At 33.4% G+C, this 14,163-nt stretch overlaps 1 protein-coding gene across 1 annotated transcript; it reads left to right on the top strand.

The window, feature by feature from the left end:
- The first annotated feature begins 403 nt into the window (after positions 1-403).
- Positions 404-9,258, top strand: LOC127874361 (phospholipid phosphatase 1-like). The gene is made up of 6 exons (XM_052418631.1): positions 404-558; positions 5,721-5,872; positions 6,450-6,670; positions 6,950-7,064; positions 7,407-7,583; positions 7,731-9,258. Exons 1-6 carry the CDS (start codon positions 474-476, stop codon positions 8,016-8,018), a joined length of 1,038 nt encoding a protein of 345 aa, XP_052274591.1. The 5' UTR covers positions 404-473; the 3' UTR covers positions 8,019-9,258.
- Positions 9,259-14,163: the final 4,905 nt, after the last annotated feature.

Here is a 14,163-nt window from a genome sequence, read left to right as displayed (position 1 = left end):
AAATACGAGAGTAAAGGGCATTAATATTGAATATATTTATTGTGCGATAACTTTATTGCTATCAATTTTCCTAGAATATTTCCGGTGATTTTTTAAAATCGAACATATTTGAAAAAAACACGTATTGTATCAACAATAGGCGTAAATGACTTAAAGCAAATTAAAATTCGAAACTAATATGTATTATATGTACATATTGTACTTCCAATCGAGCGTTTAAACCTCTGCGGTATATGCTTGCGCAAGACAGCTCATACGCGCTGCGTGATTACCGCCGGGATAATAAATGAGTGAAGTTTGTTTTATTCAATGTTAACTTCGCATCGGGTGTTGTTATTGGCGGGTAGGAAAGTGGACTTTTATCGCGAATACTGATTCGCTCAGAGTTTGAGAGACAGAAGTATAAAACTCGGAGCTGAGACGTTTTCAATCGCAATACTCTTCTTCGGATGGCCCTGTGAAATAACTACACAATGAAAAAGTGTGCGGATAATAGACGCGTAAGTCGCAGACGAATTACATTGGCTTTAATAGTGGATGTTATCGTTTTTCTTTTTGGTGAGTTGTTTTGTTGTTAAATATTGAAATATGTAAATGCATTATTTTTTTCGCAAATTAATGATATTTCTCGCATATTATCGCAATTGTGTCAATTAATGTAGATCAAATTTAGAATTTTTACTTATTCTAAAAAAAACAAATGTAAGATACCTGTATTATTAATAATTAAATATGACTATACTAATCATTATGTTGTTACTGTTAGCATTTTGTTAATCTTATACTATGTTCATATATATTATTTGCATCTATTATCAATTACAATTACACAACTTTATAACAAAATAAACGGTTTTAATTGTAGGAGTTTTGTTTTTTCATATATTATTAATGACTTTAAACACGAGAATTGTTTTGCTTTTAATGATTCATGTGTTTGTCAATAATGTTCATGATTATATATCACTGCTAATAATTAAAACACGTTAAATAAGTAAATAGTGCAAATAATAACTCTCAGATGAATATCGAGATGTAGTGCATTAATAATTAGTGGTTGCATAGTTAGATAAATGAGAATTTTAATTATATTGCTTTATTTTTTTCGTCTCTTAGTTTTAACAACGTTTTCGATAATCAATGCATTAAGTAATAGTATTTATCGAAATTCTAGAACTATTTTTTTCAAATTTATAATGAAAACGTTTCGTTTTATCTATATACAATATTTTCTGTGTAATTACATGTAGCAAAAGGGTCAACCATGTTAAACCATGTGAACATTTTTTATCTCAGACATATTTTAAAAACATTTATGACACTCATTTCAAATGTCCACTTGTCTCTCAAATAATTGTAATCAACCGAAACACCAATACAACGAGATGAGAAGGAAATACTTTGCGCATTTGTTTGTACAACATTTAACACCATGCCATTCGTAGATAATCGTTTCAATGTTTCAATCATCTATCGTAGGTAGATATTCGTCTATTTAAATTAAATGAACCGTACAGCTGACACGCAAATTTATAAGATATTTCTTATTTATATAATACTTCGCTGTCAGCGGACTAATGTTAAAAAAGAAGTCAAAGCATGTGTTAACACATGCGCCGTTGTAACATTTTTGTTCAAAGCAAAAAGTATCAATAATATTATTTACAATGTATATGTATTGACATAACTATGTTATAATATTTAGGATACTGAAATCTATGCTATGTATACAGGTATTCGTACATAAATTGAAAAACGTTTCTCTGAGACCTCACGCCATTTGATCTGTTTATTGTTCTTATTATTGTCTATGTCGTGCTTTCCTTCTAAAACAATATTAAAATATATTCAGCATAGGGCCAATCAATGCAACATCAATTGCCAATGTTACAGATTTGCATCATATCACGAGCATAAGTAGGTTGCAGCAAACTTTTAAAGTGTATGTAAATAATTAATTGATAGAAAATGGCAATCTTTTCAACAGCGTTTTGTGGTTTTTATTGAATTCGCACTTTATCTGTCATGATTTATTACCTACCTGTTTGATCGGCTCATACCAAAATAAATCGCAAAATCGGCAAAAGCATTTCTTGCTGTAGCAGTCTCTTAAGGAGTCTGTAATCAGAAGTAGAAACACACGTTTTGTACTCACAAGATGCGATATATACGTTATTAAGTAATGCTATATACTATATACAGACGTATCGAAACTACTTTTGAAAATAATATCTTCTGATAGTGTGCAGAATGATGTGTGTGTTTACTTTGAGTTTGAAAAATAAACACAAATTATATTTAAATATATTTTGCTATTAAGTAAGTTAAGATTATTATAGAGTCAAAACCCAAAAAACAACTCGAACATGTTGAAAACGTATGCATTATACACAAATAAATTGCATTCGAGAAATTAGTCTACATTAAAGAATAAACATGTGAGACAAAACATGACAATGTTGCTCAGTAACTGTTGATAACATTAACAATAGACATAATGGCTAACTCATTCAACTTAAATTGTCACAAAAATCTACACGAACAAGGCGGTTGATATTTTTGGAGCCAGAAAAAGAGTATTATAATCAGTCACAAGCTCTTGAGAAAAAACAAAACAAAAACAACAGCAATTTAAAATTAGACCAGAAAAAAAATACATTTCTTTATTATAATATATTTGTTTTGCAAGTTCATCGAATCTACATGTAATGAACATATATTTATATTTGCTATTTACATAATAGTTATCAATATAAAGTGATGTAAAATAACGTGATATTTAAAATATTCTACATAAAGAACTATGCAAGTAGAAATAAATACTCAAATTCAAAAATAATATGTCCGGTCAGTTTCCGAGTGTTTATTTTGTGTCACCGGGTAAATATGAATACACTATTTTCATAGTGAAAATCTCAGTTAGGAAATGAATATAATGACTTGCTCCAAACGCACATTAAGTTGATTGACATGCAGCGGTAGTGACTAACACCTCGACGGCGTTTGCTGTTTTGACTCAGCTATTCACACGAATTGCGCATCACATACGCCGATGCTTAGCAACCACCCAGTAAATAAGCTGTCAATATTTCATAGTAATGGTGCATGTTTATCGCTTAAGCAGATTAAAAAAATAATCGATCTGATTTGTTTACCCATGCGCGTTATTGACCGGTTCTTGAATCAAGGTTGATGGATGTTTCCTGGCCTAACTCGTCATTACATGTTAATTGTCACGTTTGACTGTATCATGACATATAACAATGAACGTGTGATGATTATTTGAAGATGATAAAAATTTGGCATTGAATTGATCTATTATGGGGGTTGATGTCAAGCAGATAACGATAAGCTGTAGAGAGCTTTTCAGCACTTTAAAAAAAGGCAATTATAGTATAACGATTGCAACAGCTAACAATTGACGCACTGCAGCAAATACTTAATTTTAAACTTCACTGTTTAGATGCTTCGTTCGCATATCGAAATAAATATTCGAGTTGAAATATCGGTCGCTGCAAAGGCATTCAGAAACTGATTAAGACACTGCTTTGTAAGCAGCGGGGGTAATCACCTGATAGTCAAGATGGCGACGTCCATGCTGAGACAGGTATTTTTCGCCGTTTTATACTCTTTAATAATTAATGTTTTAATGACGCTCATTTTCAAGCCATATCATCAAGAAAGTTACAAGCCTTTATTTCGCAATAATATTCGCTCTCTATCTCGACTATTACTCGCTACGAAATTTCTTAGCGTGATCACTTAATTACAGCTCCACTAAAAACATTCGTAGCGAGAAAAGGTCGAGTTATAATGCAATTTTTATACGAAATTAACGCTAATAACTTGTTTTTATTGAGATGGCAGGAAAGTGAGCGTCATTTAAACATTAAAAAGATGTAATACATTGTATACAACAGAGAAAAAATACCTGTCTCGGCGTGGACGTCGCCATCTTGACTATCACGTGATTACCCCATCTGGATATGTGTCAACTCAGATTGTTACGATTGATAAAGGATTGATGCTGAAATTAGTATCGTGAAGGTTAACACCACTGTCAATACTCTAACGTTAGCTAGCTTCGATAGCGCGGTTTACATTAGTTTTCAAGCCACCATCCACAAATATCCCGAAAATCAAGTTGTTCATACATGTTTCGAGTTCCGTTTTCTGAGATAATACAATACAAAAACCGCATTGTAATCTTTCAGATAATAACTATTTGGAAAATCTTAATCATATAATTACATAAATATTCAATCCTTCTGCCTGAGGATTGAATAGACTTATTTTCACTCGTACAGCAAAGCTTTAGAACAGAATCTTATTCAAGTTTGTCCATAAAATGAAACAAGCGTCGTTTTTTTATTAGAACGGATTATCTTTCCGCATGCATTCAAGTATGTTTCATAGACAGCCGAATTAAATCGAGACCATCGCATTATTGCACACACAACACTTATATGTTGGTGTATATACTTTAAATTGGGAGAATGTTTGAATGTTGGAGGATTATAAAACAAACGTTGTTCAATTAATCATTCTAAAAATCAACAAATTATACGTCAGTGTGACAGCTAGTCTTAATTTAAGAGACCCCGCTTAAAATATGTGGACTTAAAATCAACAAATTATACGTCAGTGTGACAGCTAGTCTTAATTTAAGAGACCCCGCTTAAAATATGTGGACTTACATTGAGCGCGTGTTATTTCAGTCTTTCAAGCTCAATTGCAATATAATTCTCATATGTCAGAATAATAACCAAAGGGCAAAGTGTATAAACGTTTATGACCAATTTGTCAAGTAAGGCATGCAATTTTGTGTAAAATGATAGGGGCGTCATGATATCCACTGTTTCTGTCTTCCCAAAGGTTAAGTGCTCAATTTATTCTTATTTTAAACACAGTTTTGTAAAATAAAAATTCGCTCCTTTACTTGCAAAAGTAAAATCCTGTTGTTTTTTTTTTGCAAAAGTTTTTTTTAAACCGCTTCACTGCACTTAATTCTAATTGTGTTTTACAATGAGTGCATGCACCATCCTTACCGTTGATACACTTGGGTACATATCAATGTCTGTAAGTAAATGATCATGTGAAGAAACAGCGTGTGAGATGTATTTAAAAAAAAATTATATTGGAAGCAAATTCATAAGCTAATTTCGATTAGCTGAAACGTTCAAGAACGGAGGTAAATTGAATTTTAAAACACCCCTGTGCTTCAGTCGAAATTATCAAAACAATTCATGTAAACGACAGTGGGTCACATTTTGATTGTTGAAGCATGCTATTGAAACATATTTAGACAATAACTCAAACACGCATCCTGTATTTTGTTCTATGGTTGTTGATGCGTTATTGATTATGTTTCGCTTTTCTTTAACATTATAAAATGACATACACCAGTCCTTGCATAACGAAAATCAATCATAATCAAAAAGACGGATACGTATTTTAAATCGCCATGTTTACAAGTTAAAAAAAATCTATCCATCTACAATCACAAGCATCATCGCATATGATTTGGATGCCGCGATACAGACACAATTTCATTGTGTGATGCAAGAATATTATCATTATATTACTGACTTATCGTCCTATTTTATCTTTATTTTCAATATCCTTAGGTAGCTTATTATGTATATAAGCTCGCACACCGCATAAATTTTAAATATAATACAATATTGTTTATAATCAATATTATATATTTCATTTTCCAGTTGGTATCCCGAACCTATATCTATTTCTTCGGGGAAAGCCCTTTATCCGAGGTTTCCACTGCGATGACCCCGCCATCTCCCTTCCCTTCAAATCAGACAGCATAAGCACGTCTGTACTTACAGTCGCCGGATTCGGGACCTCCATCTTTTGCGTATGTAATCAATTTTTCTATAAATGATTCTTATAAAACATATTAATCATTGCTTTAGTAAAACGCGCATAACGTATGCCATTAAATAACGTGATCAGAAATAAATAAGACAATTAGCGATGCTAGTTCTAAATATGATTATTGTTATGTCCCCCAGCACTATAGTGGGGGACATATTGTTTTTGCCCTGTCTGTTGGTTTGTTGGTTTGTTGCTTTGTTTGTTTGTTTGTGCAAACTTTAACATTTGCCATAACTTTTGCAATATTGAAGATAGCAACTTCATATTTAGCATGTATGTGTATCTCATGGAGCTGCACATTTTGAGTGGCGAAAGGTCAAGGTCATGGTCATCCTTCAAGGTTCAAGGTCAAAGGTCAAATATATGGGTCAAAATCGCTAATTTAATCTACACTTTTGCAATATTGAAGATAGCAGCTTGATATTTGGCATGCATGTGTATTTCATGGAGCTGCACATGTATTTTTAGTGGTGAAAGGTCGAGGTCGTCCTTCAAGGTCAAAGGTCAAAGATATGGGGACATAGTGTTTCATAAACACAACGCTTGTTTTATTTTAGGCCGTCATTGTCGAGGTATTAAACGCCATCAACAGGAAGTGTGTACGCGCATGGCCAACATGGGAAGGCTTGTTGTTCTACGCCAAGAGCGTCTCGGTGTTCATAGTCGGGTTCGTGATCCAAATGCTGTTCGTGGAATTCGTAAAGAATCAGCTTGGATTCTTGAGACCCAACTTTATGGACGTGTGCCGTCCGCAGTTCAACGCATCGCTATGTCCCGCGTAAGTTGTGTAATTTATATTTTAGTCAGCTGTATATACCATAAGAAAACATAATCTCAGCTACGAACCAGTCAGGTTCAGAACTGCAAAACTTTGACCGCAACACAACATTGTTATATTTTATTTTGCTATCTTAATATGCATAATTGGCAGTAAACATTTGCAGCTTATACATATCAAATTCACGTAAAAATGGGCATGGGTGTTTTAAGTCAAAAATAAACTTTATGCCCTTGCAGGATGCAGTTTTAAACAGTTTTGATTGTTTTCCTTCTGTAGTTACATAACTGAGTACACGTGCACCGGACAGGATGCAAAAGAAATAATGGGCAGCCGACAGTCCTTTCCATCCGGGCACTCGACGTTCTCAATGTACGTCGCCATCTTCTACTGCGTATGTGTCATACGTTTGTTGAACATGATAATTGTATTTTTAAGTTCAAAAATATAAACAGTATTTATGCGAGGAGGTATTATGGTTATATGATAAGCGTTATTTAAACACAGCGAAGTTCTGTTTACAGATTTGTATTCATATTTACGTAACATGTATTTGTGACACTGTGACGAGCAATTTTGTGTGTATCTACATGTATTCCGTTATGAAAGCAAACGCAGTTTTCTACTTTATTTATCCAGGTTTACGCCAAGTGTTCTTGTTATCAATGTTGTCCTTTTATTTAAAGTATATTCGAAACAGACCACCTAAATGTGTGTACCAATTCTTTTTTTCCAGTTTTATATCCAGAGGCGACTCCACATCAGTTTCTCGCGAACTCTGAAGTTCTTCCTGCAAGCTGCTCTCGTCTTCACTGCATCTATCTGCGGACTGAGTCGTATCAGGGACCATAAACACCATGCCACCGACGTTATTGTGGGATTTGCCGTCGGCGCAATTGTTGCCGTATCTGTGGTATGGGCTATATATTCTAATAGAATAAACATACTTCAATGCATATTAACAAACTTCAGTTATTAACATAAACGTCAATTAGTCCTCAAACATTGCTAAACACGTTTACCACATACATCAATAATGTTTTCTGTTTTTCATGTTTAGTACAAGCTTCTTGCGGAATACCTGCTTTTCACAAGTTCCGATGATTTTGTCAGTGAATCGTCAACGTCATCATCAACAGTGTCACATGACTTGTGCTGCGCATGCACAACAATGCAATCCGCGAATGTCGAACCTCAGACGCCAACGCCGTTGCTCCCAAACGACTACTTCAACGATGATCCGAACGCCACTGGCAGGCACACTTCCTTAAAGCTGAAAATGACTTCTCCCGTTCTCAGCCCGTGGACAACACAATCAGGATTATCCGATCAGCAAGAACTAGTTTGATTGTTAGTTTTGTTGTTGTAAGTTTATCCGTGAAAGTGTAGTGAGATATGGTAAATAAGGGCGAAGATGTTTCCTCGGATATTCTCCACTCAATCTACCATATAAAACATAAGATCGTTACGAAAAGTGACCAGTTTTTGTAGTTTGTAAGAAAAACACTTGTGCACATGATATCTGGACTATTTTTGCTTTTTATTGTATTGCTCCTACAACTTGTGAAACACATGTATAATGGGAAGCAAGAGGAGCTGCAGATTTACTGACACACTCAGGAGATAAACAGGACTATTGCCAGTGTCAGATTTAAAAAAAAATATTTGTTGAAATAGCAACCATAATTTTTGACGTAGGAAGAAAATGAAATGACGTGCATAATGTTCATATTACCATCTATACATGTTTCAAGTTTCATGAAAAAATATGACTTCTAAAGTTATCACAGGATCCAGAAATTGTGCAGGATCCACCATTTTCAGCAGTATTTTTAGTATATTTGTTGCTATATCAACCAGACTTCTTGACGTAAGAACAAAATGAAATGACGGGCATAATCCCCATATTGCCATCTGTCCATGTTTCAAGTGTAATGAAAAAATATGAAGAACTTTTAAAGTTCAGAAAAGTTTTACAGACTGACGGACTCACGGACACACAAAGCGCAAACCATAAGTCCCCTCCGGTGCAACCGGTAGGGGACAATAGCAATACTTACAAAGCATTCTTTAGCTTACTTCAAATGTTGTTATGGACGGTTTAACTTTCTCGATATGACCTTGTTATTGTTTAAAACAAGTGACAAAATGATCTTTATGTGTCAATATCGTGTAACTCGTCAAAAGTAACCGCTCACAAGTTCAACTCAGTGACGTTCATTGTTTACATGCCTTAAGAATTAATGTTCCTCGGAATATGCAACTTCTTAATGAATTTTGATTCATCGAATCAGGTCGCATACACGTATGTAAACACGTCGTTGGTTACTTTTACATGAAATTCATAAATCGGTTCAATTGAAAAAAAAATCAAATATGTTCTGTAGCAATCTTGCTCTTTAAATTTTTGTTTAACACGCTTGAGTTATTTAATTGTTTCAAATATTTAATCACAGACAGTTATTGTATGCCTTCAATGGTAAATGCAACAAGGCGTGATTTTCTTGAACATGTGTTTAGGATATTACCCCAGTGTTGATTGACGTTTTGATTATAATACACATATAGCATATAATCTTTTACACACAGTTCATTTTCTGTTTCACTTTGTTTCGCGTTCATGTTCTTGTTCATAATATTAAAAGTGAAATCGGAAGAGAAAAGAATTGAAATATTGCTCAATATGCATATCTACCTCTTTATTCATTCAACACTCAAAGACAAGAAAGCAAGACGCTTGCATCTTCATAAAAGTACTCAGAATAGTTTAATGGAATATGACTTAAAGCATTCGTTTGCAAAGCGCTATGTTTTCTCCTATTAATCATATCTTGAATGATACAAACACACATTGATGAGCGTGTGAATAATTGAGTTAAAAGGCCTGTCATTTAAATGGCGGATGTGCTATCAAAAGACGTTTTATCAAAGAAATAAAATGTTTTCAAACCGAAAAATCACATAACTGCAAACAGTTAACCATTTCATATGCAGTGAGGAGCAACGTTTTGACGTTTGATCTATGAGTTGTCCAATATACCATTTTGAATATAGCTAAAAAAATCGAAATATATAAAGACATCTGTTCGAACTTTATGGCGATCCAGTATTAGCCAGTATCCCACTAAATATGTGAGTTTACTTATTCTACTGTAATTTTACTACCAAGGAAACTAAATAATGCATTTGCGTACTTCACATTATTAAGTTCGATTATGTGCCATGTCAAGAAAAGATCACTTGACAATACCTTGCACACTACGGGGTTGAGTTGTAATTGATTCTTTGAATTCTGACTGACATGAACGATTTATGTCACGCCTTGGATTCATCTGTTTACAACGTTCACACTATATTTATTTCTCTATCCCTGCAAACAGCAACACGGTTATATTAGTCTCAAGTTCGCGAATTAATGACAGGCTTATGTATTCTGAGGTATTCAAGGAGCGGCATTTTAATTGAAATGTCTTTATCTGATTAAAAGTGAAAAAATAACGAGAACGAGATACATTTATAACAAGCCGATGCTACAGATGGAAGTTGTTATCAACGAGACTGTACATATGTAATTGAAAAGCGCGAACTTATAAAAGCAGTTAATGTTATTGCTGACGAGCGATTACTTAATAACGTGATTGAATTCGACAATATGACAGACGGATATACAAATTCTTGAAATTTATTTGAGACGCTGTATTCAATATATGTACGCAATACGAAAAATACAAGTTTAACAAATCCAAACCGAAGCCGCGCGAATAACATCTGGATGTACACGTTTAGTTTAATTAGAAGATCTGTATTATAAGCAGTCCGCAAAGGCTAATCAGGGACCACAACTTCCACCTAAACTGGATTTTTGTTAGGATGAGACTTTATTGAAACGAAAAATATCATTAAAGCGATAAGTGTCGTCCGTTATAAGCCTGTGTGGACTACACAGGCTAATCTGGGACAACACTTTACGGACAGCATTAAATCCCTTTTCACAGAGCACGGCCCATATTTATGTATAACTCACTATAAAGTGAACTCTAGCGATGTACAAAACTATTTACAATCCTTTTTGCCCGCATAAGGTTGATATTGCAGCAGGAACGCATTAAGAAATTCGTCACATCTATAAACAATTCAAGCGCAAACGTTAATGCATTCAAATTCTTTTTTTACCATCCACTGCATCTGAATATATTAATCTTCTCGATGACATCAAACACGCTGAATCGATCCAATCCTTTAAAAAGTCTAATGAACATGCATCGACCGATTCCTAATTATTTATTTTCATTACGGCGAAGACGCTCTCAAATGTTACACACTCGCCTAAAAACAAAATCTTGCGCCTGTAATTAAAATCTTTCAAATATTCCGTCCCCTGCGTTGAAACTATTCTATATGGAGACCACACATCAAAAACGCTCAATCGGTCCAGTCCTTAAAAAGGATGTAAGATAGATCAACCGATTCCTCATTCTGTAATTTTATACTGCGAAAGACGCTCTCAAATGTTACACACGCGCCTAAAAACAAGGCGTAGCGCCTTAATGAAGATCATTTCAGACGCAATATTGTAATGACACGACGGCGCATTAGTTTCTCGAATGCACCCAATATATACATATTCGCGGCGAATTTATGAACCCATTATCCATATATAGATCGTAGCTACGTTAACAATAGTACAAATGCTGAAGCAGTTTACACATTTATTATAACTAGTAAGAGATTTTATTTGCAACATGCTACAGAACGACCCCCAAACCGTCCTCTTCATGTGCAACAAAAAGTTTTTGCAAAACGTTTTTCATATTACTCCAACACTCTGCAACTCTCTCTCTCTCTCTCTTTCTTTTCAAATATCAATCTATAACTTGAAATCTATGAATAAATGAAATTTTACGCATAGTTTCTTTTTTGTCCCACTTGTATCATTTCTAAATCCTTTAAAATCACATTATTTCCGTCTGACAATATTAAACTCAATTCGTACAGGGAGAAGCACCATATAATACCTCGTCTTTCGTTCTAATCCTGTTTGAACATGTAATTATTATGAATGTTGTATTATATCCTTTGCGAATATATGTGTATTTTTTTAAATAAATATGTTTAAACTTAACTCTTCAAATACATCTTCACTTATTACATCAGTAAACAATTCGAACTTCTTGCGTGTTTGAAATATAGTTATTTATATCATTCGTCTCACTATAATGCAAATATAGGTTAAAAGGTTTATGGTTAATTTATAAACAATATGTACAACATGTTGTTGTTTAATAATTCATATAATAACACACGCTTGCTCAAATATATGAAATTTTATTTGTTAGAACGTTGATTATAAAACACAAATATAAAATTAATAAGATATATTTATCATAAAATAGTTTAAAAGCTGATACAACCAACAGATATTAAGCCCCCTACATTCAAACGAATGCCACACTAATTATATCTAACGTTATTTCTTGAACACAAACACACGTTAAAGAGTAAAACTAAGTTTTTGCATGGGAACAATCCTGACATTGCATGGGATCCTTTATGTACGGCATGTGAATAATTGACACGTATTATTTGCCATTTCCGGTATATAAGCCATAAGTGAGCCAGATATAAAAATAATTTTCATACAGGTGTAAAAAATTGCGTTGTTATTCCATATGAACTTCATTAAATGATAAAACTTTAATCATATGTATCGTTGCAATTTGTAGAACATTAAAAAGAAAATGCTTGAAAAACAAAACCAATGTGGTTCGAATTAACGCCTCACATATTGGAAGACATATCTTTCAACGGAACTGTCAGTTATTGCGGAGAAAAAGATTTATTGGAATCTTTTAATTGTGTTTATGTTAACAACTTAAACGCGGTTGGTTGTATTTCAACATCATTTTACAATACCACAAGTGTTGGCTGACATAAATACATTGATTGGTGATTTAAAAAAAAATGCATTCTTTGTTTTTGTACATAAATCAATGTGCATGTTCACCGTTTAATTTGTAATGTATAACGTAGACTTGGAGTCGTAAAAATCTTAGCATTTAAAGCACCGACAAATCAACAAAACTATTTATAAACCAATTTTTTCCCATGCTGTTTAAAACTTTTATGTTCGAAAAGCGAGGGCTTTTGTAAACAGTTTTCATATTTTGCATCGAATTTGTTTATATAACAACCTGCGGACTACTATCTAATTCTCGGTACATGTTTTATTCAATATAGTATATTATGTATACTAGAATAGTACCTTCTTAATTGTAACGTGAGCTTTGAAACAAAACATCTTTAAAATACGTTAAACAGAACATATCTGTAGCTGTAATGGATTATATAGTATTACATCAAATACACTGTCTATTACATTAGATTCTCATCGGTTTAATGATTTTGTAGACAAATAGAAGTCAAACAATAACTCATGACTGAATAAATAAATTAAAGAAATTATCGTATGATGAGGTACTTTTATTGCTTACATAAAACTGCGTAGATCAAATATTGATATCGTTTAAAATATAATGTAAGGACGTGTGCCTCTGAACAATAAACTTCGATTGATACAATTTTCATAACACGAAGGCTGTTTATAGTTCACACCAACATTTGAATGGGTGTTAAAAAACATATATGTATCGGTTTTGTTTAATTTAAAATGTTTTAAAAGCCCAAAACCCCACAATCAAAGAGTAATTCGTACAATTTTTCAAAAAATACCGTTAAAACATTTTGAAATATCAATGTTTTTATAGCAATGGCCATAATTTCAACGCTAGATATGGTCTAGTCACAGATTTAACAAGATAAACAATGCTCTTTTTTGTTATTTGAGGGACAATATATTCAACACATGTTCATGTACCAAGTTGTGTTTGTGTGTCGTATGAACAGATTTCGTTGCGGGAAATTAACATGGAATATATTGTGCCACACACATAACTACGAGCATTTTGTATCTTTGCAAATCTATGTTGCTATTCCATATCTAGCTTTAAATATTTGATATTACTAGAAAAACACTTTTTTATTATGGGTTTACTTATTTTACGAAATATTTGCGAAATATACGTTGATTTTATGTGTTTGTGTAACTTTAAAATATACGTCCAATGTCTCCTATGGAACTTACGCTTTTCTTGAATACATCTTCAAGGCTTTACAGTGCGCCAAATATCCCGAAGAATATAATGATTAGGGCAAACATGACTTTAACAGCGTATAGCTGCAATTAAATATTGCATCGTCTGCAAACACAGGCGTTCACAAGCATTTGATGCATCGCTACATGATGTGTCTGCATTGTTTATGTGATGTTTCGGACAATAATAAGACGCATATCCTACACACGTAACCATACTCAAAGACATAAAACATTTTCTTGCACAACGTCCAATAAATGTTTAGTTATGCGTTTGTGACTTTATTCCATCTAACATTATGTGCAAGTGTATTGTATGTAAGCCATACAGTCTTGTATTGGT

The sequence above is a fragment of the Dreissena polymorpha genome, chromosome 3, assembly GCF_020536995.1.
Source record: "Dreissena polymorpha isolate Duluth1 chromosome 3, UMN_Dpol_1.0, whole genome shotgun sequence".
Classification (NCBI taxonomy): Eukaryota; Metazoa; Mollusca; class Bivalvia; order Myida; family Dreissenidae; genus Dreissena; species Dreissena polymorpha.
This window is presented reverse-complemented; position numbering and strand designations above follow the sequence as displayed.

What these genes read in the sequence shown, in the direction of transcription:
- LOC127874361 (XM_052418631.1), top strand. Translation starts at nt 474, where the DNA reads ATGAAAAAGTGTGCGGATAATAGACGCGTAAGTCGCAGACGAATTACA. An exon ending in ACGTCGCCATCTTCTACTGC is followed by an intron (nt 7,065 to 7,406) that starts GTATGTGTCATA and finishes CTTTTTTTCCAG; the next exon opens with TTTTATATCCAGAGGCGACT. An exon ending in CAATTGTTGCCGTATCTGTG is followed by an intron (nt 7,584 to 7,730) that starts GTATGGGCTATA and finishes TTTCATGTTTAG; the next exon opens with TACAAGCTTCTTGCGGAATA.